General features: G+C 46.8%; 1 protein-coding gene across 10 annotated transcripts in view; it reads right to left on the bottom strand.

Moving 5' to 3' along the window:
- Positions 1-26,983, bottom strand: part of ARMC9 (armadillo repeat containing 9) — a 138,728-nt gene that overhangs the window by 8,946 nt on the left and 102,799 nt on the right. For 4 of the 10 annotated variants that reach the window (XR_004001933.1, XM_030574786.1, XM_030574788.1 and 1 more), the window contains one exon: positions 25,767-25,899. Coding sequence is in view for 9 of the 10 variants with exons in the window: in XM_030574786.1 (XP_030430646.1) it covers positions 25,767-25,899 (133 nt within the window). In the remaining variant the exon portion in view is untranslated. Of the gene's footprint in view, positions 1-3,560; positions 4,046-7,875; positions 7,924-10,558; positions 13,303-17,741; positions 17,918-25,766; positions 25,900-26,983 lie in introns of those variants that run through there. The other 6 variants (XM_030574791.1, XM_030574796.1, XM_030574792.1 and 3 more) reach the window with 5 other exon arrangements.

Below are 26,983 nucleotides of genomic sequence, written 5' to 3'. Positions count from 1 at the left end.
AGAAATGGAGGGGCACCATCAGCTGTGCTGCCGGTCACAGTGCAGTAGGACTTGGAGAAGTGATAACTCCTGGTTCTCAGAGTCAATGAAGACATGTCCTCTCTGGGCCCTGCTGAAGGAGGCTGAGTCAGTGCAAAATTTACTTCTTTTTCCAGAACGCCAGGGCCCTCCACTGCTTGCACTCAGCGACCCAGAGAGCTACTGCGCCAGTTCACATTTCAATAGACTCTGCTGCCACCCATCCATCTCCTTCAATCATGCTGAAAACCATCTGTCCCCAACAGCACAGGACTGACAAACCCCCTGCATTATTTACTAAGCACCCTCAGCACACGCCCTGCATTGTACAAATAGGAGATGGCATTTCCCCCTGCTCCTAGGACCTGATTTTCTAGCAAGGACATAATGCATTCCAGGTACATAATACACCCTCAGAGCAGAGGAAGGTCATTCTCAAGGCAGTGCCAGCGTTCTTTGCATTGGCAAATGGCACCGCTAGCCATGCCAGCTAGCCGTGCCAATTAGTGTCACAGCAAAGAAAAGACAGTCGTTTGACTTTATGACTCACCTGACAAGGTAACAGGTGATTAGGGAGAAAGAAATAAGCAAGATTGTGCCAGAGCAAGAAGTAGGGGAGCAAACACTGCAATGGTACCACACGCATGGATATGTGCCATGGATCGCAGGTTTAGCCAACATGACTTCCAGTGAGAGACTCAAAGAGCTGAATCTGTTTAGCTTAACAAAGAAGTTAAGGTGGGGACTTGATCCCAGGCTAAGTATCTCCCTGTGGAACCGATAATAATGGGCTCTTGGATAGTGTTAGACCTTTCTCTGCTAGATCTAACTGCTGGAAGTTGAAGCTAGACAAATTTGGACCAGAAATAAGATGTACCTTTTTTAACAGAGAACGTCATTAACCGCTGGAACAATTTACCAACGGTTGTGGCAAATTCTCCAGTTTTTAAATCACAATTGGATGCTTTTCTAAAAGCTCTGCTCCAGGAATTATTTGAGGGAAGTTGTCTGGCCTGTATTCTACAGAGGTCAGACTAGATCAGGGGTTCTCAAACTGGGGGTCGGGACCCCTTAAAGCAACCAGACAGCAAATGTGAAAAATGGGATGGAGTGGGGGTAATAGGAGCCTATATAAGAAAAAGACCCAAAAATCGGGATTGTCCCTATAAAACCAGGACATCTGGTCACCCTAGGACTCCTCAGGTGGTCGTAAGGTTATTACATGACGGGGGTTGCGAGCTGTCAGCCTCCACTTCAAACCATGCTTTGCCTCCAGCATGTATAATGGTGTTAAATATATAAAAAGGTGTTTTTAATTTATAAGTGGGGAGGGGGTCGCACTCAGAGGCTTGTTGTGTGAAGGGGGTCACCAGTACAGAAGTTTGAGAACCACTGAACTAGATGTTCACCATGGTCCCTTCTGGCTTGGAATCTATGAAACTACATTGTCTATGGTCATTCTTAGGCTAGTGTCTAATTGCTAAGGTCTCCCTCAGCCATTGCCCCACGGATGTATCATTTTAAGGTTAATGATTGAACTGCCAAGTATTTCTCAAGGCATTAGAAACAATATTCAGTGACTCGAAGCAGGTGCTGGAAATGACTTTCAATCAAATGCTGGCGTCAGAGATTAACAAAGGCTAATGAGAGATTCCTATCTCTTCAGAAACACAATAAAGGAATGAATAGGAGGAGTGTGGGGGGGAGAATCTTACACAATTGTGTCTTGAAATAGAAAAGTGTTAGTTATGTATGACGACGCAGGGTTCAACTTCAGATCTCAGCCCTGTTGTGAAATAGGTGTGAGCTGGGATGCACGTGAGGTAATGACACACTAAGCACACCACTCTAGTGCAGAAATCGTAGATCCATAGCCGAGGCGCTGGGCACATTGGCATGATGCAGCTCCCTAGAAAGATTCCCACCATTAAGGTGAGAGGAGAAGGCGTGAAGTGGAGGCAGGAAACTAACAAGAAGGAGGCACTCAGCAAAGATTCCACTACAGAACCAAGAGCCAGATTTTTACAGGAGCTCAGCACCCAGAAGCTCCCATTAAAAACAGTGAGCACTTGCGAAAATCCAGCCTTAACTGCTGGATCTGACAGGCAGAGAGCAACTTCTCTTCTGCCTGCACCTGACTGAACAGAAGCACATGCCCTGGCATGAATTTGCTCTGATCAAAACAAATAGTGCAGAAGCAGGAGTTCCAGGTGGGATGATGAAAGAGGAAAAGAGTCTTACATTCTGACAGACGGATCAACCGGAAAGGCAGCATGGTCCAATGGCTAAGGCACTGGTCTGACACTCAGGAGACCTGGCCTCTGTCACTGACCTGCTGGGTGCTCTTGGACAAGTCAATACCCCACTTTCTGTGCCTCAGTTTCCCCTCCCAGTTTCCCCTGCCTATTTAGATTGTGAGCTTCGAGGCCGGGACTGCCTTTCCCTCGGTGTTCACACAGCACTCAGAACAATGGTGCCCTGATCTCAGTTGGGGCCTCTAGTTGCTACTGGAATATTAATAACAGCAGCAACAGTAAATCATTAGCCAGGAACAAAGCAGGACACTGGTTCTTGAAGACCAACTGGCAGACAGTCTGCAGGTGGAAGCAATGTCTAACTGGTGCAACCACCTTTTCGAACGTTACCAGTGGTAAACAGTTGCATAAGCTACACTGACACCTCCTTTCAATGAAGGCATTATGTGCTGGCTTCTGCTTTAGATATCACAGATAGCGAGCCAGAGATTTTAGACACCAGCAACTCTGACTGATTTCAGTGGGAGCAGTGATTTGCTCAGCACCAGCCTCTGTCAAATAGCCAGACTGCACATAATGTGAGTACAGAGAGCGGCTCCATCTTCGCAGACGGAAATGTTTCAGAAACACTGTGGTAATGACCCCCATCAGAAAGAGAGAGAGAGAGATTTTTGTGTGGTTCCACCCTTCCCCTGTAAAGAATGGTCTTAAATTGTGATGTGTGTGATGGCTATTTAGCTACTAGGGGATTTTGACCCTATGCGGAAAATTATTAAGAACAAACGTTATTGGGGTTTTGGAGACCCAGATCCAAATCTCATAGTCTGATCTCTAGCGTATCGCAAAACTGACATGACTAAGAGACCACATGGCCCCTCCGTTCAGATCCACATTATTTACAATTATTTAAAATAAAATAAAATCACATTTAATTTGGGTGTTGGAGGGTGAGAGAGGGAAATGTTCAGTTTGACTTTTGGCCTGGCAAGCTGGGCCAGGTCATCAGGTCATGGTCCAGGTTATTTGGGGCTTGAGGAAAGAAGAGATCCCGTCCAAGCAGAGTTAGCTTCATCAAGTCCCATTTTTCCCAGATCTCACTTCCTCACTTGGGCTGGAGCTGGGGGGTGGATGAGGAAGACGATAGATAGACGGACAATCTGGAAGGCTCCATTTTGCCCCAAGAAAACCGATGAGGATCAGTGATACTCTGCGCTGAAGAGGGAGCCATATGCAACAGCAGGGAAAACGCAGAGAAATGCACATACATGGGGTTTGCAGGGAAGCTACTAAAAGTCAACAACATGTCATCCGCTTTCTAGGCTGAGATGCTCCACTGGTGACTAAATTTAAGTTAAAAGGGCCACAGCTTCATGGTAAGGATCTCACTGAAAGCAACAGCCCAGCTAGGAAGCAGTTGGGCACGGGGGGAATGGAGGGGAAGCCCAGTGAGAGGAGCTACCTGGCAGAGATTTCAGGGCCTTTCCATGAGAGCTAACAGTCCTATTTCCTGCTACTGAGATGAATTCCAAAAGCCAACGAATGCGCGGACATTCACAAAACAGCGGGTTGTTCTCAGGAAGCCTTCTGCCTTTGCCAAGGTCGACCGACCTGCCAGGTTTCAGTTAAGGTCTTGGACCAGGGCCCAAATGCAGCACAGTGCTGCTGTCTCCAGCAGGACTCACATCCCATCCTCAGGTCGGCTCGGAGTTATCTCACCAACAAGCTGGTCCCAGCAGCACTTGCTCACACCGGATGTCTTTGTGCTTCTCAGGCTGAAGAAGTGAGGGAGGGGGAAGGGAAGAATATGGGGATAGGTTACTATTAGATAACGGCAGCCTCAGAGGAACTGAGAGGACCATTAAGAGACATACAGTAGCAGGACACCACTACCAGTGCATTTTTACATACACTTCCAGTGCATGAGTGTGCACACGCACATTTACTTTCAGAACAAATAACATAGCCACATAGTAAGGGAAGAATTACTTACCATTACCAGTTGTTTTTTGTTGCCCTCCTTTTCCATCAGCCAGGAAAAACATCTTGAACACCAACATTGCAGAGGTCCAACAATACAATAGAATTCTATCTTGGGCTGTGGTGACAAATCAGTCCCCACTGTTGTGGTTTATGAGGGCAATGCATCCTCGGATGACATTATTTCTTCTCTGATGCTTCATATACCCAATGCAACGTATGCATAGATTGTATATTGAGTGTGTTTTACAATGCACCCTCTCCAGTGTTAAGGCTTTGCCTGCACACATCACCACTGGCTGAAAGATAACTGTCTTGGAGTCGAATCCACAGAGAATGCTTAGTAGTCTAACTGCAAATTGTATTTAGAAGCAACCACTGGGACCAGCACTGACATTATTTCTTCCCATACAGGAAAGACTTAAATTTAATTTGAAGTAATTTGATAAAATTCTCAAAGACCTTACTCCATGGAAACAGTCAGTCAGAGGCCTTATGATTATTATTGCTTAATGACTCCCAGGTTTGAAATTCCTCACCCCTTTGGAACCTCTGCCCACATGAACTCACCCCACCAGACATCCTCAGTAGATATAACTGAGTTTCACACAGTTTGCTGCATGTGGATTTTTCAAATAGTGCCCACTCCACACTACTAAAGATCCCAGGCCACTTAGAAAGAAAAAGTAGAGATTCATTCCCATGTCCTGGCTAAAATTTCCTCTGCCTTGACTATTACACAGGCGGCTGTGTGCTAGTTGTGTTTCTGGCTACTTCCCTCTTGCCCCAGAAGTGGCTGTATTTCACTGGTGTGTGAAATGATGCCTGTCTGTACAAAGACCAAAATTTTCAAATTAGGATGTGTAAAAATAGCCACCTCCACCTGTTTAGGTCCCTAAATAAGTGATCTGATATTTAGAGGCGCTGAGCATTCAGTTCCCATTTGAAGTCTATCATTTAGGCTACAGTCTAAAATGTGTTACAATTCTTCCTAATGAACGAATATTCTTCCAGACATTTCCAAGTGAAGTATTATTGTCAGTAATAATCCTCATGATTATTTATCTGCTAAGGCTTCATTCCCTTTATTCAGCAGTATTATAAATTAAATTATCATAGGTATTGTCACTAAATAACAAATCAAATGAAAAGTGTCTGTCCTTTTTAAGATAAAAAACTTCAAGACAATGTGCAAGTCATTTTTTTATTTAAATACATCTTCATATAAGTCAGGCCTCATAGTGGACAGAACAATTTACATTCCCTAGAATTGTGTAGTGTACATTTATTGACAATCGTAACAGAGTAGTGTTTCTACTCCATAAACACAAAGGAGGCATCTCATGGTGACAAGTGGATTTCCGAACGTTTACCTTTCGTGCCTTAGGATTTTTACATTCATGGGTGTAAATCAATACTCTGGAATTGTGCAAACTTGGGACACATGCAAGAAGTGCTGGTGGAATGTGGAACATGTAGAAGGAAGTAACAAACTTTTCTGACACCCTAGAATGTGCCCATCAGACCAAAGTTTGGAAGGCATGAGACCCTTAAAGGAAAAGAGTTTGAATCAGGATGTATAAGGAACACAAACCCTCATGCTTTGGGGCATAAAACAATCATTAACATCCTGGCATTTGGAAAAAATCTTCATTTGGAGTATCAGGTACTGACCACTAAGAGGACACTTCACTAGATGAGCCGTTGGTCTGATCAGGAAGGGCAATTCCTAGGCTTCTGATCAGGGTAGAAGTGTAAAGCTCTGTCTGAGCTTAAATTCTGCTCTGGGTTGCAAGGATAGAGGGCTCACTCCCACGGTTTAATGATTATATTTAAAATGAATCTCTGCACAGACCATGTAGCTGTTACAATTCATTCCCCCTGCCCCATCTCTTAACAACCCTCAGGAAGGCAATCAAGATAACGATGATGAGAGGCACAATACAAGAGCCTGACTAGACAATAACTGTAATCCTGGACCACCTGACAACTTACTAGGCATATTTAATGAACACAGTGAAATAGATGGTGGGCACTCTTCTTTTTCAATACAGCAGGTGGCCCACGGAGACTGGATGCCTCAACATACAACACTTCATCGGCCGGTCTCCGAGGGCTGCAGGTCCACAGCAAAGAGGAGTGTGGCAATGGCTGATTATCATCCATAGCCCAGCAAGGGCAGGAAGCAAATCAGTTGCACGGGCAGACTTTAAAGTGATGTTCAGGGGAGCAGAGACACAGCTGCTGCTGCTGCTTCTTTTTCAGTCTGCTGCCACAACTTAGATTTGAAACAAGACACTTTGGCTTGAATCATCAGATTGTATTTGTTTTCAGTGGGCCAAAACACACAAAGAGTTTCCGCCACCTCCACGCCACCAAAATCCCTTAAGCCAAAGTCCCTGTGAAACATACAATTAAGGCCTTGTCTACACTGGCACTTTACAGCGCTGCAACTTTCTCGCTCAGGGGTGTGAAAAAACACCCCCCGAGCGCTGCAAGTTTCAGTGCTGTAAAGTGGCAGTGTAGACAGTGCACCAGGTGGGTTCTCTCCCAGTGCTCTGCGCCGCACTTGAACGTTTCCAGTGAAGACAGGCCCCTATAAACAGAGAATGGGGATTGGGTGGGGGCAGAGTTAATCAAGTTTCTGTTCAGTAAGTATCAGTGTTGAGGAAGTCTGCATGTCTGTAAAGACAATGTGGCACTTCCTTCATCCGCACACTGCACTCGATGCGATGACGTACAGTATAACCTGTGGTGGAATGTTCCCTGTCACGTTGCTTCAGAATAAAAAAAAATCAGCAGGATGGGAGCTAAAGGGCCAAAATATAGGCAGCAAAGAACATACCCCCAAATTCTCACTATTCCTCTAATTTTTAAATCCACCATCCTGCTACCAAGAAAATAACCTCCCTGACAACAAATTCGTGCCATAAACAGCTCGCAGTACAATGGCCCAGAACTGCCCCACTGATCTACCAAAACCAGTGTGCAAATTCCCCCCTGCTGGTGCTTCACTTCACTTCACTGCTACAGCGACTAAGGGCATGTCTACAGTGGCACAGCTACAGCAGTAGTGTCATAGTGTAAATACTTCCTACAGTGATGGAAGGGTGTTTTTTGGCAATACATGTAATCCACCTTCCCAAGTGGCAGTAACTAGGTCAGTGGAAGAATTCTTCTGTCCACCCTGCTCTGGCTACATGGAGGACTAGGTTGGCTTAACTGTGGCACTCTGGGTGTGAAGTTTTCAAACCCGAGAGCACAATAGCTAGGCTGACCTGCAGATCTGGCTTAACAGCTAAATAAAAGGGGGGGAGTGTTTGTCACACAGGTGGTGCAAAACACAGCAGGGAAAGTGGTTCTCTCAACTGTGAAATGCAGGGAAATGTAAAAACAAACAAACAGAAACTGACCAAGCAAGCCAACAAAATGAATTAAGACTATCGATACAGAGGTGAACAGCTGTTTTCAAAACAAGCATAAATCCAGAAGCCGACCATGCAGAATTTAAACATTACAGACACACAGTTTTTATTGTATATCTACACACACAGACACACACACTCACTCTAAAGATAAAATTAGGCCGAAGCTATAACTTGAAGTAGCCTCACAGCCTTTTGATCCCAGAAAGCTTTCCTCTTTTGATGTGTGGAACTCCTGTATTAGCTTCCTGTAAGCAAGAATACAGCTGGTTTAAGTAAGCAATGAAGCATTCAAACAGGGTATTCTCCACTGCTCTGATTATGGATTTATTGTGATCATGTTTTACCAACCAGCAGTCTTTCAAGAGCGTGTGAAAGTGACTAACTTCCTTTAGGCATGAGGTGCAGAATTTATTGCATGCATGTTATCCTGTTTCCTCTTTTACGGTCCAACTACTTGTAACCCTTCATCAACAGCAAAACTTACACTTACGAGACTGAAAAAGCTCTGCCTGCATGATTGACATTCCCATTTTTCCATGGAAAAAAGGTTCTTTATCAGCCTTTAATAGGAATTGCATTGCTGAGAATTTAGTTTAAACACCCACACATGGTTTGTTTCATTGCAAAAGGCAATGGAAAATTGTCAGATCTAATCGATTACTTCGGTGGACTGAGGGTAGCCCCAAAACAGTCTGGTAAAGTCTGCATATTATAGATTGACACTCCAACATATCTAGTGGCTCAAAGGGGGGGAATTCCATAGAGTCCTCACTTGTAAAGGCCCCTGTAAGTAAGAACTATGTCTCCCCTCCCCGGCTTGTTGATTTGGGTCCAATTCTGCAAGGTGCTCTGCGCCCTCAATTTATCGTGACCCTCAGTTGGTGTAAGTCAGCACAACTCCATTGACTGTCATAGATTCCAAACTGGAAAGGACCGGAGTCTGACCTCCTGCACAACGCAGGCCTTACGACTGAGAGTTACTTTTTGTTTGAACTACAGTACATCTTTGAGAGACACAAGATGCGTGCGGTGATATCTTTTACTGGACTAACGTCTGCTGGTGAGAGACAAGCTTTTAAGCTTACACAGAATTAAGATCGAAGCTTGTCTCTTTCACCAACAGTAGTAGATCCAAATAAAAGACATTACCTCACCCATCCTGTCTCTTCACTCTCCTGGGACCAACACATCTACAACAGCACGGCAAACAGTGTCTCTTAGGAAGACATCCAATCTTTACTTAAAAGTCTCCAGTGATGGAGAATCTACCACACCCCTGGGTAAGTTGTTCCAATGTTAATTGCCTCATTGTTAAAAATTCAAAGGCATTACACTAGATTTATGTACCAGCAAAGGATCGGGCCTGTTAAGTTTACTAAAATAGAGAGAACTAGACCCTTCACAAAAGCTGCTCACATCTCACAGAAGCAGGCTCATTCTAAGGTAAACACCAGCACTGCTGTATAATTAAAAAAAAAAACTGAACAGAAAAGGAATTCTGGGTATCAGGAAATGCAAATGCGCATACCTAGCACCCCATTTATAACAAGTAGTCTTGAGATTTTACATTGGAAAAAAACAATGCTTAAGAGGAAAAAGCAACGCTAACTAGACTGAGGCCACGGCTACACTGGCACTTTACATGTGCTGCAACGTTCGCGCTCAGGGGTGTGAAAAAACACCCCCCTGAGCGCTGCAAGATGCAGCGCTGTAAAGCCTCAGTGTAATCAGTGCTGCAGTGCTGGGAGCGCGGCTCCCAGCGCTGCAAGCTACGCCCGTAAGGGATGTGGTTTACGTGCAGCGCTGGGAGAGCTCTCTTCCAGCGCTGGCACTCCGACCACACTCACACTTCAAAGTGCTGCCGCAGCAGCGCTTTGAAATTTCAAGTGTAGCCATACTCTAACACTTGTCTCCATCAAACCTCCACAGAGCCACCCTTGGGATGTTAATATTCTGGGCTTGTCTACATCAGAAAGTTGCAGCGCTGGTGAGGGAGTTACAGCGCTGCAACTTAGGAGGTGTACACATCTGCAGGGCACCACCAGCGCTGCAACTCCCTGTTTGCAGCGCTGGCCGTACTCCCGTTTTGTCTCGGGTGTAGAGGATCCAGCGCTGGTGATCCAGCGCTGGTAATCCAATGTAGACACTTACCAGCGCTTTTCTTGACCTCCGTGGAATAAGCAGGTATCCCAGCATACCTGAGGAAGCCTCTGGTAATCAAGCTGGTCTCCTTCCCCGGCTTGCTCTCGCGTTCCCCGAACCCCGAGCAAGCAGGTCTCCTTCCCTGAGGTTTGCTGAGTGGTTCCGGGAACGCGAGAGCAAACCGCGGCGAAGCTGGTCTCCTTTCCCGGTTTGCTCTCTCGTTCCCCGAACCCCCGAGCAAGCAGGTCTCCTTCCCTGCGGTTTGCAGGGTGGTTCGGGGAACGCGAGAGCAAACCGTGGCGAAGCTGGTCTCCTTTCCCGGTTTGCTCTCTCGTTCCCCGAACCCCCGAGCAAGCAGGTCTCCTTCCCTGCGGTTTGCAGGGTGGTTCGGGGAACGCGAGAGCAAACCGCGGCGAAGCTGGTCTCCTTTCCCGGTTTGCTCTCTCGTTCCCCGAACCCCCGAGCAAGCAGGTCTCCTTCCCTGCGGTTTGCAGGGTGGTTCGGGGAACGCAAGAGCAAACCGCAGCGAAGCTGGTCTCCTTTCCCGGTTTGCTCTCCCGTTCCCCGAACCCCCCTTGAAGCCGCCCAACAGCGCTGCAGTGTGGCCACATCTAACACCACTTGCAGCGCTGGTTGCTGTAAGTGTGGCCACTCTGCAGCGCTGGCCCTATACAGCTGTACTAATACAGCTGTAACAACCAGCACTGCAAAATTTTAGATGTAGACATGGCCTCTGTCTGTTGCGGCCTTCTTAGGAATCAGCAGGAATTTTCACCTAAAGGCGTTTGCCTCTCCCAAGTCAGGATGGGGAGATCTGCATAAGGAGTTGGATTCCCCTCCCACCACCCCCCCCCCGAGTTTTTTCTCTGGCACTTTTAAAAGAAAGTTTTAAAATGATAGAAGACAGAGGTCAAAGAGGACCCACAACCACTTTTGGTCCTATGCAGACATGGAACTATGTAAGAACTACTGATTTCCGGACTACTTTACCCTTCTTGTGGACAAATTAAAATTACAAAGTGATCTGGTCTTTGTAAACTGCAATATTTCAAACTTATCAGTATTTGCCCAATTCCAAAATGAAATCTAATTTCCAAGGCTTTGGGTTTGTTACTCAGGGGTTAGAGCCCCATTTGCAGTAAATTGGTACGTTTCACTGTGCTCAGTGGACCTAATGACAATTTACACCAATTGAGAACTGACCCTACCTGGTTAATATCACCCTAGGCTGAAATTTGCCACCCAAGGTCTAAATCCAAGTGTAAAACCTCCTTTCTGTTCAATATAAACCATCAATGACAATGCAACCATTTCTTTCCTATGGGAAAGCGATGACATTTTTGCTTCAAAGGCAGTGGGTCATTCAAACCACCACAAGGTTCATTCTAATTTGCAAATGCTCCCGTAAGTGTTGCTTTATCATGTCTAAGGTTTTCGGCTTGCTTTCCTCACATACAGCAATCCCAGCACAAAAGGCCTCAACTCCCCACCTGCCCCAATGTTTGGTTTTGAAAAGTGAACATGTAAAAAAGCGAAAAAGCACTGGCTGTCCCACTCCCTTCCCCCAATCAGCAGCCAGACGGTTTGGGATTTGGAAGAGGGCTTCTTGTTTTTGTTTCCATCGGTGCTGACACGTGAGGGGATGTTACTGAAAAGCCAGTCCCTGTGGCTATTGCAGTGTTTCCTGATCACTGCTACATTTAAAAGAATGAACAAAACAATTTCTGCATCATAAATCAATGCTGGAGTTACTGCTCTAGTTCTTATTCAGTGATTGGCCCTCTCACCCTCCACTTTACATTTACTAAAGAACAGCTCAAGTCTATTTTGAGAAAACAGGTTCCTGCTAAGATTTCACAAGAAGATGAAACAGATAATTGTTTAAAGTCAGAGGTAAGGAATGTCACAGAGGGTGACAAAGGGTCAAGGAAGGATACCCAGGTGCACACTTCGGAGGGATGTGTTTTGCTCAGGACTGGCTCAGGGGCTCACAAGGAGAAAAAAGTTCTTCATCCCAGGTGAGAAAGCGGATTATTCATTCAATGGACGAGGATGAGAGCTCCACAAGGGGCTGGTGCCCTCAGGGAAGGCTGCTGAATAGCTCCCTACTGGAAAGCACTGCCACTCCTTTGGGCAATGGTGCAATATTGTTTCAATTGCCACAGGTCGCTCCCTTGTCCATTTTATATTTCTTCAGCAAAATGGAGCAGGTCCATATGCCTTCCCAGTGGAGGAGCCTGAACGCTGCCTGCTGAGTACACACCAACTAATACCTGCAAAAGATTCCCCCCCACACCACAGACACACACTTCTCAAATAAGGTGGATGAACAGGGATCATAGAAATCCAATTGGCGTTTTTACAGAGAACCTTCAGTTTTTACATTTTGTGAAAAAAGAAAAACATACACTAGCACCCCGTTTATCAGAGCCTCCACTATCCAGCTGTCGGCTGTAACCACGCTGGAGCACTCAGCCCCGGGCGGCCGAGCTTGGGCTTCAGCGGATTTGCCACTATTCCAATCAGATTGGATAAATGGGGTTGAACTGGATACAGTACAGACATAGAAGTATCTGGGATATGTGAGAAATACAAACTGCAATTCTATTAATTTTATTTTATTTTAAGGACTGATGTCACTGGTAGGCTTCGAACTCGCTTACAAATTGTAACGATATCAATAAAATACTGTGTTCAACTGATACCTGCAGATATCGTGACTTGGGAAACTAAATTCAGTGCTTCATTTTCATCACATAAAAAGATGGATTTTTAATATTTTTTACAGGAGAATTTTGGGGTTTTTAATTATGGAAGACTAGGATCCCTGTTGATCAAGCACCCAGCACAGATCTCAGCAGGCCAAATTCAGAGCTCACTTACATGCATGTAAGCCCCGTGAAGTGAACAGCATTGCATGGGGCATTAGTCAGCACAGAACCAGTCACATAGTCTTTCTTGGCTGCTGAAGTTTCCCTGGACATAGATGTTCCATCCCCTCAGCTCATAAACAAAGGGCTAATTTTAAAAGCAGGTCCAGAAATTGGTCCAGTGAACAACGTGTAAAGAGTACACTTCAGCCAGCTCATTACATCAGCCTTATGGACCTTCTCCCCAGGGCGAACACACACACACAGAGAGTTTAATTCTATTCAGCAATGTCGCTTCAGAATAAACTATTAGGAATAGTTGGACTGCATATGTCTATCCAACCAGTCCTCATCTGCTGCTGGAGCTGCTACCCAAATTGTGATTCCTGAGAAGGTCTCTTGTTTTAACCAACAGGGGAGACATCCCATCAGATAATCCCTGAATCACAGTGCAAGGCATATGCAATGGAGTGTTGATAACCTCACTCTCCTCTGGGAGTGCCGCCAGTGAAGCTAGGAGTCTTGTTACAGGATGCTATCTGTGTCCTTAAAGGATAAGCCAGGACGTTGCTGAAGAAAGGAACTGCTCTCACTTCCTGGAGGACTGGCTGCCTGCAGAAGGGGTGTAAGAAGGTCCTGTCAGCTGAAAGTAGAACTGATTATCAGATGGCCTCTGCCGATGGGGAACATCTGTTCAACCTGGACACCAGCACAAACAGCACAGCAAAAACGCACAAAGGAAACTTAAACCACACGTTACAGTGTTGAAAATGTGGGTTTAGTCATGACAGGCATTTACACTTTATCTGAGCTTTCATCAATTTGCCAAATTTTACTGTCACCATTTCTGGACAATGGGATGCTGTTTTAAGGGCTGGTGTTTCCACAGATAAACTAACCCTTCCTTCTTCTTCTTCTTTTTGTATTACAGCAGCCTCCACATGTCCAAGCTGAGATCAGGTACAGCACATACACATAGTCAGAGCACCCCTGTCTCAAGGAATTCACACTCAGAATAGCCAAGACAGACACAGTGGAAGAAAGGAAGGAAGGATTCTCCTCATTTTACAGAGTTGGAGCTGAGCACAGATTAGGTTAAATAATTTACCCAGAGTGTCTGTGGCAGAGCTGGGAACTGAGCACAGATCTCGAATCTCAGTTCAGTGCCTTAACTGCAAGCCCACGTGTCCTCTCTGTACAAGCCGGCCCAAGAGGGAAACTAGCAAAAGCCCCAGAGCTGTTGGCTTTACTTTGAGGGGGCCTAGTTTTGCTTTACGTTACATCTGTGCAGCGCAGGCCCAATGACTTCACTACTGATGCAGGGCTCAAAATGAAGATAGAATTTGGCCATAGGTGTGTAGATAACCCCATGCAACCTGTGCATACATAAGACATTGAGTCCATGTGCCCCCAAAAAGAAACCCTTCTAGTCAAAGGGTACGTCCACACTAGGAGCTCAGCTAGGGATAGGAGTCCCGGCTTGTGCATGCACATGCACTAGTGCTCATTGGTTACACGACTGTTTTTAGCAATGAGAGCTAGTGCATGTGGGGCTCCTATCCCTAGCTGAGCTCCTAGCGTGGATGTACCCTTTGACAAGATGGGTTTCTTTTTGGGGGTGACTGAGGGCACATGGACTTAATGAGAACTAGTGCGTGTCTACCCCCAAGCTGGGAATCACACCCCTAGCGCCTACTGTAGATGGAACCTAAACTGGATTTCTTGAAATGTGTTGCTGTTTTCTATTAAATACTAGTTACAGCTTATAGCCAGTGTAATGCCCCAGACTGGAGTCTCTCGCCTGGAGTTAACACTGTATCAGACAATCATCTTTCTCTCCTCAACATGACCAGTGCTTGGCTCTCGTAAAATCTATATGTCACTAGAAACTTGCGACAGACAAACAAATCAGCCTGATCCAAGGGTGTATGTGGGCTACAGTCTCTCTGAGCATGCAAAAACGAACAGGCCTAGAAGTCTGAGCAGAGGCCTGGGAGTCAGGAACTCTGATGCCCTCATCACAGTTGCCAACTTCCACGTGGTCAATAAGCACCCCGACTTTCACAATAAGCAAAAAATCAAGCTAATCCCATTCAAAACAAGGCAAAAACAAGCCAGTCCCTAAGAACCCCAACACTCTATGTAACCAGATCCCCCCAGCGTGCAGTCTAAGACTGGGGTGGACCTGCTGTGCACCCCTGACTCTCTCTACCCCCTTGCAGCTTCTTCTCGCCCCCTCTGCCGGGAGCTGATCAAAAAAAGGAGCAACAGGCAACAAGCCAAACAAGCTACAAGACAAAAACTAGCCAACAAGCAACTCATAAGCCAATTAAGCCAAAAACAGGCCCAATTTCTGCATTTTTTTCACGGGTTTGGCATGTCTGGTCCTCATCCTTGATGACTCAAACTATAGGTTTGGTTGCTCATTTAAGACCAGATTTGTAAAGTATTTAGGTGCTTCATAAAATTGCAGTAGACATCTACCTGCATCTTCAGACACTTCAGTACTTCAGAAAATCTGGCCCTTAACCTACGTATCTCAGTTTTCCTCTCTGTAAAATGGGGACAAAGATGCACACCTGTATCACAACATCCATGTGAAGTGGGTGTGTGTGTGTGTGGGGGGGGTTAATTCATTAATATCTGCCAAGTGCTCTGTGAATGCAAAAGGCTGTACAAAAAATAAACCTACTGAAAGTCATATTTATGGAAGACATCCGTTGAAAGCCCCTGGACTGCTTTGAAATTTCATCCACTAAAAGTTAGTGCCAGGGAATCTGTGACTGATGCAAAAAAAATCAGGACTAAGCCTAACCTGGAGCCTCTTTCCAACACTCAGGAAAGGGAACTGCCTGTTCACGTGATCAGATGTATCCACTGTGCACATAACTTTAAGATGCACATCCAGGGCAGAATTAATAGAGCTACGGCCAGGTGAAGTCGTAAAGTTCCAGTAGCCCAGGAGTCTGGGCTTGTGGAGGCACATGCCGAGCCTTTAGAGAAACATAAGGGACTTAAATCTCTGATCACATTCGGTTTAATGTGATTTTGAACACTGGATACAGGACTCCCTTCAAAGCCCCCACTGAGCACTTAGCACAAGACTGGATGTAGAGAGGACCGATCAGGACCGATCTTTCATAAAACGCATGCACCCAGGAGCACGAATTCACGCTCAGCTCCACGCTCTCTGGAGAAGCTGGACAGGTGGATTGCATTTCCTTGTGTGTGTGCATGCTGCACTTTCCCCTTTTTCAGGGCTGCTTCCCTTTAAACAGGCAGCAAAACAGGAACCGGGGAAGGATTCTTGGCTATCAACACCGTTATCGATCCAGTCAGGACAGTGTTCGTATTACAGGAAACAGCAAGCACTGACGTCAAAGCTATAAAGAGGGTGTATGCAGCAGGAATACAATGGGGTCAAGCTAACAGACCTGGCAGCATCATCTGGGGGCGGATGAACATGGGACTTCTCTCCAGGAACTAACTCACTCAGTTCTAATCCTGGTTCTGCCACTGACTCACTAAGTAGAGTCCCAGGTCTGCCACCGATTTACTATGTAACCGCAGCCAAGTCACTTCACCTCTGGGCCTCTGTTTCCCCATCTGTAAAATGTGGTTAATGATACTGATGTATCTGATACGGGGTGAAGCTTAGGGGCATTGTGAAACTAATTAATGTTTGTAAAGCACTCCAAGATCTTCAGATAAAGTGCTACAAAAATGCAAATTCCAATGATGATTATGACATGCTTGTAATAAGTACACAGCCAGCAGATGCTTTCATATTTATTCATGCTAGCTCCAAAAAAACATGCCTGCATATAGTTGAGTTTTGGGAAAAAAGTGTCTAAAAATGTCAGGCCTTGTCACTACAAAAGACAGATGTGTTCTTGAGTTAAAATCCTAGCAAGGACAAGGCAGTTTGCAGTTTTCACACGAGTTAGCAGGTCGAGACACAGAGAAGGATCCCCCATCTTTAACTCAACCTGCAGACTTGTATGAAAATCAAAGTGCCTTGTCCTCACTGGGATGCTAACTCGAGTTAAGAACACCCCTTTTCTCCTAGTGAAGACACAGCTCTTGGGCTCCTTGACATCTGTTGACAGGCACTGACTGCTGTGTGAGCATTTGGGAGTCAGCTGACACACTTACACATTGAGGAGTCAGAAGGGCTAAGAATATTACAATAGGCTGGAAGCGTCTTTCACTTCCACTTTCTTGGCCATCACATCCCTTTTCTAGCTCTCCTCCTCTCTCCCAGAACCTGGGCAAGCAAGTGACACCAGCTTAGACTTTTTTAGGCTCACACTCAGCAGGCCAAATTCAATGGTGATTCACAGATTATAGATTATAAAGCCAGACGGGGCCATCGTGATCATTTAGTTGGCCATGCAAGTTACACATAAAGTGGGTGAGCCAAAGGAAGTCTAAAGGATTAGACCAAATGTCTAATTTGGGGGCTGGAAGAAGGTTTAAGTGTCACTAACTTAGATTCATCTTTGAAACTGGGCCACCTTCTATACCAAAAACAGAAAGGAAGTTGGATCTAAACGCTGACATGACAGTCTTGAACAGTGGTGGGTAACCTGCGACCTGTACCTGGCCCTCAGGGTAATCTGCTGGTAGGTTGTGAGCCAGTGTTTACATTGACCATCCGCAGGCATGGCTGCCCGCAGCTCCCAGTGGCCGCAGTTCGCCATTCCCGGCCAATGGGAGTTGTGGGAAGTGGCAGCCCGCGCTGCCTCCCGCAGCTCCCATTGGCCGGGAATGGCGAACTGCGGCCACTGGGAGTGGCCAACGGCCGTGCCTGCAGACAGTCAATGTAAACACTGTTTCGCGGCCCACCAGCAGATTAAACTGGTCTAGAATTACGAGCAGCATGCTCAGCAGGATATAATTCTATGACTGTATATCCAGCGGTGGATAACTACATAGTCATATACTGCGGGAACATTTACAGCACATAACACCATTCATGGAGACTGCCGTCAAGCTTCCTTCTTTACTCCCTAAACACGGGCCACTTTAAGAGAGAATTTTTCACTTACTCTGCCTGCTTCTTGTAGATGATGCTGAAGAGCTAGGCCGGCTTGTTTGCTGGGGTCCAGACTGTGAGAACTGCGGTGCAATGGTTGGGATCTTTCCCTTTCGAGGGCTGGGACTCTGCACTTCAGGAGTGCGGGGGACCCTACGTTTGCCGGTGAAGGCAGAGGAAAACTCGCTGCTGGAAGAGAGGTGGAAAGAGTTAGAATGTTCATGCTCATGTTTTTATATCAAGGGACAGAATAGGCTGCAGAACATGGGGGAAATCTAACAGCCATTTGGATACTTACAGTCAACCAAATCCCATTGCATGCCCTCGCCAACACAGCGTTAGACATACTGGCCAAAGTCTAGGGAGGTCACAGGTGGAAATGAACATGGTACCCCTCAGCTGCACCTTACAATACACACGCCTCCTTAAGGAGCCACATTCTCTTCTGCGGCGCTGATGTTTTCCATTGTATACTATTTAGATCACACAAACAGACTCAATGAACCTGACGTGCTACAAAACTACTGAAAAGCTGAATATATGGCTCTCACATCAGTTTAAGAATGCATCATTATTTTTTCTTGTGCATTTCATCTCACCTTGTATCTATTGGGTTTCTGGGAACTGGGCAGGCGGAAGCCCACCCAATGCTAACGGATCCCCCCCGCAGCCTAAGGGGAGGATCTACAGAACCTCAGAACCCAACTGATTCCGGGGGACAACTAACAAGAGAACAGGGACAGGAGTGCAGTCAAAGGGTCAAAAGAAGGGAGCCTGACGGGGACACCGAGCAGAGAACCCCGGACAGCGCCCACTGCTCTTTGAAGGTGTCAAGGGAGCCAGTGGACGCCGCACACAGAAACTCTGCCCGGAGGTGAAAGGACAGAGGATCGGAAACAAGCCTCACAGTCACAGGAGTCTCCATCGGCCAACCTCCTCTGCCTGGTTGTGTAGATGGCCAAAGACAGCCCTTGAAAAGGGCCGGGGTTGAGAGAGAAAACCCTAGGCTGGTTAGGGAAGCAGCCGCATCTGGGCCACACCCCAATCAGGCCACAGCTGGCCTGTATAAAAAGGCGGTGAGCCAGAAGCTCAAACACTCTCCTTCTGCATTCAGAGAGAGAAGGGCCTGGCTGCAGGGAGCTAGAGACAGGGTACCTGAGTGGAGCAGGGCTGGGGAAAGGCAGAGGAGCTGGGGAGCTCCGGCCTGGAAAGCCCTAGGCTGCGACCTAGCATAAGGCTAATTGGGTACTGGGGGTTGCAGAGGGCAGCCCAGGGGTAGGCAAAGGCAGCAGGTCCATACCCAACCTTGCCAGCAATGAGTGGGCTGATACTGCAGTCTGCCCCAGGGCATGGGGGCTAGATGATGACTGGCAGTAGCACGATACTGAGGCAAGGTGAGGATAGTCGGTGGGGTTTCCTGGGGAGGGGAGACCCTGAGAGAAAGGGGTTACTGCCAGGGGGCAGCACCCTAGCTAACAGGGCACCGGAGTCCAGGGAGGGACATGGGGCCAAGCTCCTGAGCACTCCTGAGCTGGAACGAGTTAATTCCCTGAGAGACCAGCAGGAGGCACCGCAGGGGTGAGTCTGCATGCTTACACTCCTGATCTCCAGTTCAGGTTAATGAGATTTGTAAGCACACAGCACCTCACAGGTCTCTCTCACACATGTGGATCATGGCAAGCTAAGTTCCCTTGGCTCTCCCTCAGCTGTGTAATCTATGCATTTCTTGTTTGTAGTGTGAGCCTCTTTAACATCGGCCCTTACTTAAAGCCCTACCCTGTGCCCTAAGTTCAGTTCTGTTTAGAGTTTAGTCAGAAAGATGCAGGGATAAAGTCTCCTCTCTTAGCCCTCGTTCCAGGGTCAGTATTCTTGTGAGGGCAATAAGAGGTACTAACTAGTGTTGGTGGATACTCTGGAGGCACCTAGCCAGTGACCCAAGCATTGATCCATGGAGTATTCTTGCTTTTGGATCTATATTCATTTATTACTCTAGCCAGCCATACTTTTCCTAACCAGAAAAGACCAAACCAAAACAATTTCAGCATGAAAAGGACAATCACCTTTAGGAGGAAATAAAATTAGAGTCAAGAGAAGAGACCCCAAAAGTGCCAACCAGCAATAGGTAATTAAAGTGGTAGCTGGAGGGCCTCTTTTGCTTCATCAAAAGAAGCCATTGTCACGGGTAGGAAGAGTGATTAGGAGGATTTGAAGACATCTAATCTTCCCCTGGGGATGGAATGCTGCTGAGTTGGTAATGATTAACTGGCCCCTGCCTGCTGTTTCACCTTTGATATTTTTAAATTACATTAATTGTCCAGGATATGCTTTTGCAAACACTAGCTGTAAGTGACACAGACTTGCTAATCAGTCCGTTAAAAGTCTGCTTTGAACCATCTTTGTAGCAAGATCTCTCTCAGATAGCCGTTTACTTGCCTCTCTTTTATTACCCTTCCTAATCATTTCAAAAGATCATGCAGATGATATCCCATGTAGGGAAAAGGCATTTACAAAAAGAGGAATCTGATTGGCCAAAACAAAATTCCAGGCCATGGTACTATTACAAAAGATCACAGGGATTTAGAACCAACAAAAGTGATTTAAATGTTTCCATCCACAAAATAGTTTCACAGTCATGTGTTTGCAATTTTTATCAAATGGTTTCAACTTATTTAGTTTTTGATATTCTAATGATGGACTTGTTACATTTCTCAGATGTAGATAATCAATGAAATGCTAATGAGTACCAAAAACAATCGTTAAACATGCTTTGCACCATTTAGGCAGAAAGTGAGTGAGCTTTCCTATCCCTCAGTCCCACTTAATACTTAATAACAGTCTAGATCTAAAATTCTGCACATTAAAAAGCCCTTGTATGGCCATTAAGGATCTCCCTGGAGATCCGATATAGGAACCTAAATAGCTATACTGTAAAACGCATACTTAAAGAAAAAGCAAAACTTGTGCAAAGGCACAAGAGCAAGAGGACAGGGAATAAACTTAAGGTACAAAATCTCCCAAGTTGAAGCATATGGAGCATATGGCAAGTGTTGATAGTAGACCCCTGGTGTTCACATACCCACTGTACCTCAGCCACCTATCAAATATCCAAAACTTGATGAAAACAGAATTAGCCAAAGATCTCCCATTGTCTAGCATAGCAACCGGCTACTGTGTGTAAAATAATCAGAGTTTACCTAGAGAGGAGCTGGAGACAAATATGTCATGGGAAAATATTTAGCAGTACCTCCTCTTTTGTCCTATAACTCCAGAGGTGTTAACTGGCCACGTCACCTTGAATGGTCTCTTACAATGTGTGCTAACTACTTATGCTCAACAATTTGTTCCACCTTTTATTTAGCTGGGACACTCTCTAGGAGTACCTTTTCCAGACTTGATGAAGAGCTCTGTGTAAGCTAGAAAGCTTGTCTGAGGGCTTGTCTACATCAGAAAGTTGCAGCGCTGGTGAGGGAGTTACAGCGCTGCAACTTTGAGAGTGTCCACATCTGCAGGGCATCACCAGCGCTGCAACTCCCTGTTTGCAGCGCTGGCCGTACTCCCGTTTTGTCTCGGGTGTAGAGGATCCAGCGCTGGTGATCCAGCGCTGGTAATCCAATGTAGACACTTACCAGCGCTTTTCTTGACCTCCGTGGAAGGAGGAAGCCTCTGGTAATCAAGCTGGTTTCCTTTCCCGGTTTGCTCTCTCGGTCCCGGAGCCAGCCAGCAAACCGCGGGGAAGGAGACCTGCTTGCTCGGGGTTCCGGGACCGAGAGAGCAAACCGGGAACGCCGCGGTTTGCTCTCTCGGTCCCGGAGCCAGCCAGCAAACCGCGGGGAAGGAGACCTGCTTGCTCGGGGTTCCGGGACCGAGAGAGCAAACCGGGAAAGGAAACCAGCTTCGCCGCGGTTTGCTCTCTCGGTCCCGGAACCCCGAGCAAGCAGGTCTCCTTCCCCGCGGTTTGCTGGCTGGCTCCGGGACCGAGAGAGCAAACCGCGGCGTTCCCGGTTTGCTCTCTCGGTCCCGGAACCCCGAGCAAGCAGGTCTCCTTCCCCGCGGTTTGCTGGCTGGCTCCGGGACCGAGAGAGCAAACCGCGGCGTTCCCGGTTTGCTCTCTCGGTCCCGGAACCCCGAGCAAGCAGGTCTCCTTCCCCGCGGTTTGCTGGCTGGCTCCGGGACCGAGAGAGCAAACCGCGGCGTTCCCGGTTTGCTCTCTCGGTCCCGGAACCCCGAGCAAGCAGGTCTCCTTCCCTGCGGTTTGCTGGCTGGCTCCGGGACCGAGAGAGCAAACCGCGGCGAAGCTGGTTTCCTTTCCCGGTTTGTTCTCTCGGTCCCGGAACCCCCCTTGAAGCCGCCCAACAGCGCTGCAGTGTGGCCACATCTAACACCACTTGCAGCGCTGGTTGCTGTAAGTGTGGCCACTCTGCAGCGCTGGCCCTATATAGCTGTACTAATACAGCTGTAACAACCAGCGCTGCAAAATTTTAGATGTAGACATGGCCTCATAAACCAACAGAAGCTGGTCATTTAAGCTTCTGTGGTCATTTAAGTTTTGATGTAATGCTAAAAGCAGAAAAATAACCATTTGCTTTCCCAGCAGCAGCCTGAAGCCAGAGAAATAACTGGAGAACAAAGACTGCATATATCTTCATATATCTTCCTACTGTATTTTCCACTGCATGCATCCAGTGAAGTGGGTTTTAGCCCATGAAAGCTTATGCCCAAATAAATTTGTTAGTCTCTAAAAGTGCCACGAGTATTCCTCGTTCTTTTTGATAATACATTTAATGATCCATCAAGTGATGTGGTACGGTTTGAATGTATGAAGATTAATGAGGGCCTTGTTTTCTCTGGAGGAACCAAGTTGAATTTCTAGATAATTTCACCAGAGAATTAAAAACGTGACGTTAGGGAGGTATCCAAACTCTCTCTCTTTTCTGCAGGTGCCAAATGAAGGGCCTGAGATATTAAAATAATCCTGTGCTTGCTCTTAACCAAATATAAATACATCTTCAGCCTGTCAAAAGCCAGCTTATGTACAAGTGTTCAGTAGACTATTAAAGAAAGACAGACTTTATTATATATAAATTAGTCTTTGATTGGCTAAAACCACAACAGGTCTGTACTCAGACAATGAGAATGTCACAGATCAATAAAAGTACGATGGGCAATAGTCACTCCATTGTTCATTAGCTAAAATGATAATTTGTTGCAATGGAAATAAAGTCACTGCAACATGAACTGTCAGAGTCAGTGGGCTTCATTCATTTCTCCGTTTGGTTTAATACCAGTGTAAATTCAGGGCATGGCTACACTTGCAGATGTAGAGTGCTTTGAGTTAAACCAGCCTTCGGAGAGTGCAGTAGGGAAAGTGCTGCAGTCTGTCTACACTGACAGTTTCAAGTCCACTGGCGTGGCCACAGTTGCGGCACTTGCAGTGGCACTGGGAGTGGTGCATTATGGGCCGCTATCCCAGCATGCAAATGACTGCAACATGCTTTTTAAATGGGGGGGGTGGGGTGGAGTGAAGTGTGACAGGGAGCATGTTGTGTGTATGTGGGGGGAGAGAGAGTAGGTTTTCAGGGAGCTGAGAGCATGTCAGCATGTTGTCTTGAAAGTTCAGACAGCAGCAGACCCTCTCCCCACCCCCAGCACCTCTCTCTCTCACACACAGCATTCCACAATAATGGCTGATTTGTCTCAGAGCAGATAAGCAGCCAGCTGTCAAATGGTGCTTTCAAACAGCATATCCGCATTCCTACAGCGATTCAAAACAATGACAAGAGTAGCCACTTGACTTAAGGGGATTATGGGACATTCCCAGAGGTTGATCAGAGCGCAGTATTGCAACATCTCATTCACACTGGTGCCGCAGCGCTCCAGCGGGGGCGCAGCAAACATTATTCCTCTTGCCAAGGTGGAGGACCAGCAGCGCTGTAGCCACGGAGTCAGAGCGCTCTACACACCTTGCCAGTGTGGACAGGGAGTGAGCTAGGGTGCATGGAGCTCCTTTATTGCGCACTAACTCACAAGTGTAGCCAAGCCCTCAGTGACTTCAATGGAGTTATTCCAGATTTACTTTGCTAGGAGCGAGAGACGGATCAGGCTCAAGGTCCCTGGCATTGAAACAAAACAATTCTGCTTTGCCTCAGTACATACTTTCCATATATGCCTTGGCCTACACGTAGCATGGAGAAGATTGCTTACAGTGGGCAAAACTAAGGTGGAAGCAATGGTCCATTCACTTTCTTGTTCATTGTCGGAACTAGTTCATTTAAGTATTTATCCAATGGAGGAAATGAGACATTGGAACAAAAGGCACGTTTGGCTACTGTAGAAGCACAATGTTGATTTAGCACCTCTGATGCAGACAATCCAGCACATTGTTTGCTTTGCAAATGGCCACACTCCAATATCCATAACTGTAGGCTGCTTTTGTACATACAAATTCCCGCAAACATGGGGAAAAAAGAAAAATCGCCTCATGGCTGAGATTTCACTTTCGCATCTCCTCTAAAACAAGAACTGCACGTCAGTGAAGAATGGGATACCCCAGTATCACAGGTCATAAGCCACTATACAGAGCTGGAGAGTTATTTCTGATGACTCAGTAGACAAGGTAAGCCCTATTCGCTCCAACCCAGGAGGATAAAAAGGGGCCAGGTATCCCATAGAGGCAAAGGAAGGAAGCTTAAGCAGAGGTTTGCTTTTTTTTTTTTTTTTTTTTTTTGTTATTTATCAGTAAATGCAAATCCCAGCATGAGGTTAAGTTTGGACATTAACACAGAGCGTGCGCCCGCGTGTGCGTGTACACATTGTGCTGAGAATAGGGTGGGGACGCTGCCAGTTCGCAGCTAGCTGCACACCAGAGTGACTGAGAAACAGGTGGCTCTGTCTGACACAGGGGAGGAAACGTGGATCCTTTCACATACTTCTGATGTACTATTCATGTTTGTAACGTTTGCTCAGTTACCGTGGAGACGGGCAATTCAGAAATATAAATGCTGCTGCAGGGCAACAGAATCGGACCATTACATGTCCCAGAAGTGAAACTTGTTGGAAAGAGATAATTTCTCATGTCTCAGCATGGGGACAGTGCAACAGAGAAATTAAGGAAATAATAGGGAGATGTATGCAATAGAGAAACAGAAAGCTCTAGCCACAGAGCCCAAGCCCCAGAAGGGTGAGTACCCACAGCTTCAACTGAAGTCCACGGGACCTGAAGGTCATCAGAACCTCTGAACTTTGGGTCCAGATACTGGCTTGGTATATCCTCTCCTCAACACATCCACACCCAGCCCCTTCAGCATCTATCCTCATCGACTCCATATTCTTTTGCTTCTGAGTCACTGCTTCAAATCTGCCACAATTCAGGCAGCAGCAAAAGTTGTTGCCACCCAATGGTTATTTGAGGGAATCTATGAAAAAAGATAGTGGGTCTCGGGGTCCAGTTCCTTGTAGACAAGGATCCCCAACCCAGCAAAACAGCATCACAATTGCAGTTTCATGACAAACCCTTGTGGAGAGGCCAAGCAGTAGTGATTTATTTGGGTTAGGGATGGAGCACACTGATGGAAGAACTTTCCCTACTGCTGTCTTCGGCTATCTCTCGATGCGAGGATGGGTTCATTGGTGGGTTTTTAAGTGGCTGACGAGCCCAATTCGTGCCTTGCAGGTTTTCCCACAGAAGTACTCAATGGCTCTTGGCTCCTGATGGATATAATAAATGTTTTTTCTGCACAGTAAGTTATCTAAGGAAGCGATCAGGATTTTTTTTTTTGCAGGTGACAGTGTTGAGGCTTATGGCTGATGTTCATTGATGAAATCAGTTTGCTTTAGATTTCTTCTGTTCTGGTCCAAATTTTTAAAAATTGAATAGCTGCCACTGGCAGAGGTAAGAATATTTTGTTTGGCAAGCGTCATCACAGCTGTGTCACACCACACTACATCATACATCAGTTGGCTTCATAATAGTATGGAATTAGCTGGTAACCACCTGGACTACTTCCCCGTTTCCTGATATTCAGTACTTTAAAAATCATACCTGTATGACTGCCCATTAACTTTGTCCTGGACAAAATCAGTGGATCGGGCAGACAGGACTTCAGTAACTGCTGGGACTTGTTGATCCGTTCTGAGACCCGCTGAGAATACCTTGGATGAGTCTGTTTCAATTGCTGTTTGAAAAGAGGTATAGTTTCAAGGCAGAGGTCTCATTTTACAAATTACAAGTAAACGCTGTTAGTCTGTTTGAGTTCCCTTCACACAAGGAGCAGCCACTCAAAGACCCCACTGTCAGTATCATGTTATGACATTTGCTCATGAAACCAGATTGCCCACCCCCTGCCTAGTACTAGTGTAGAATGTATAAATCAAGACTTGTGCATGAAAAGACAAGTCAGTTTTCTGAGAGCGGCACCAGGGACTAAGACATGCGAATCCAACTGGATGGAGGAGGCACTGGGGGCTAAGCTCTCTCACTTAGGGCTTGTCTACATCAGAAAGTTGCAGCGCTGGTGAGGGAGTTACAGCGCTGCAACTTTGAAGGTGTACACATCTGCAGGGCATCACCAGCGCTGCAACTCCCTGTTTGCAGCGCTGGCCGTACTCCCGTTTTGTCTCGGGTGTAGAGGATCCAGCGCTGGTGATCCAGCGCTGGTAATCCATGTAGACACTTACCAGCGCTTTTCCTTGACCTCCGTGGAAGGAGGAAGCCTCTGGTAATCAAGCTGGTCTCCTTTCCCGGTTGCTCTCTCGTTCCCGGAACCCCGAGCAAGCAGGTCTCCTTCTCTGCGGTTTGCTGGGTGGCTCCGGGAACGCGAGAGCAAACCGTGGCGAAGCTGGTCTCCTTCCCCGGTTTGCTCTCTCGTTCCCGGAACCCCGAGCAAGCAGGTCTCCTTCCCTGCGGTTTGCTGGGTGCTCGGGAACGCGAGAGCAAACCGCGGCGAAGCTGGTCTCCTTCCCCGGTTTGCTCTCTCGTTCCCGGAACCCCGAGCAAGCAGGTCTCCTTCCCTGCGGTTTGCTGGGTGGCTCCGGGAGCGCGAGAGCAAACCGCGGCGAAGCTGGTCTCCTTCCCCGGTTTGCTCTCTCGTTCCCGGAACCCCGAGCAAGCAGGTCTCCTTCCCTGCGGTTTGCTGGGTGGCTCGGGAGCGCGAGAGCAAACCGCGGCGAAGCTGGCTCCTTCCCCGGTTTTGCTCTCTCGTTCCCGGAACCCCGAGCAAGCAGGTCTCCTTCCCTGCGGTTTGCTGGGTGGCTCCGGGA

This window comes from Gopherus evgoodei, chromosome 9 (genome assembly GCF_007399415.2).
Source record: "Gopherus evgoodei ecotype Sinaloan lineage chromosome 9, rGopEvg1_v1.p, whole genome shotgun sequence".
Classification (NCBI taxonomy): domain Eukaryota; kingdom Metazoa; phylum Chordata; order Testudines; family Testudinidae; genus Gopherus; species Gopherus evgoodei.
This window is presented reverse-complemented; position numbering and strand designations above follow the sequence as displayed.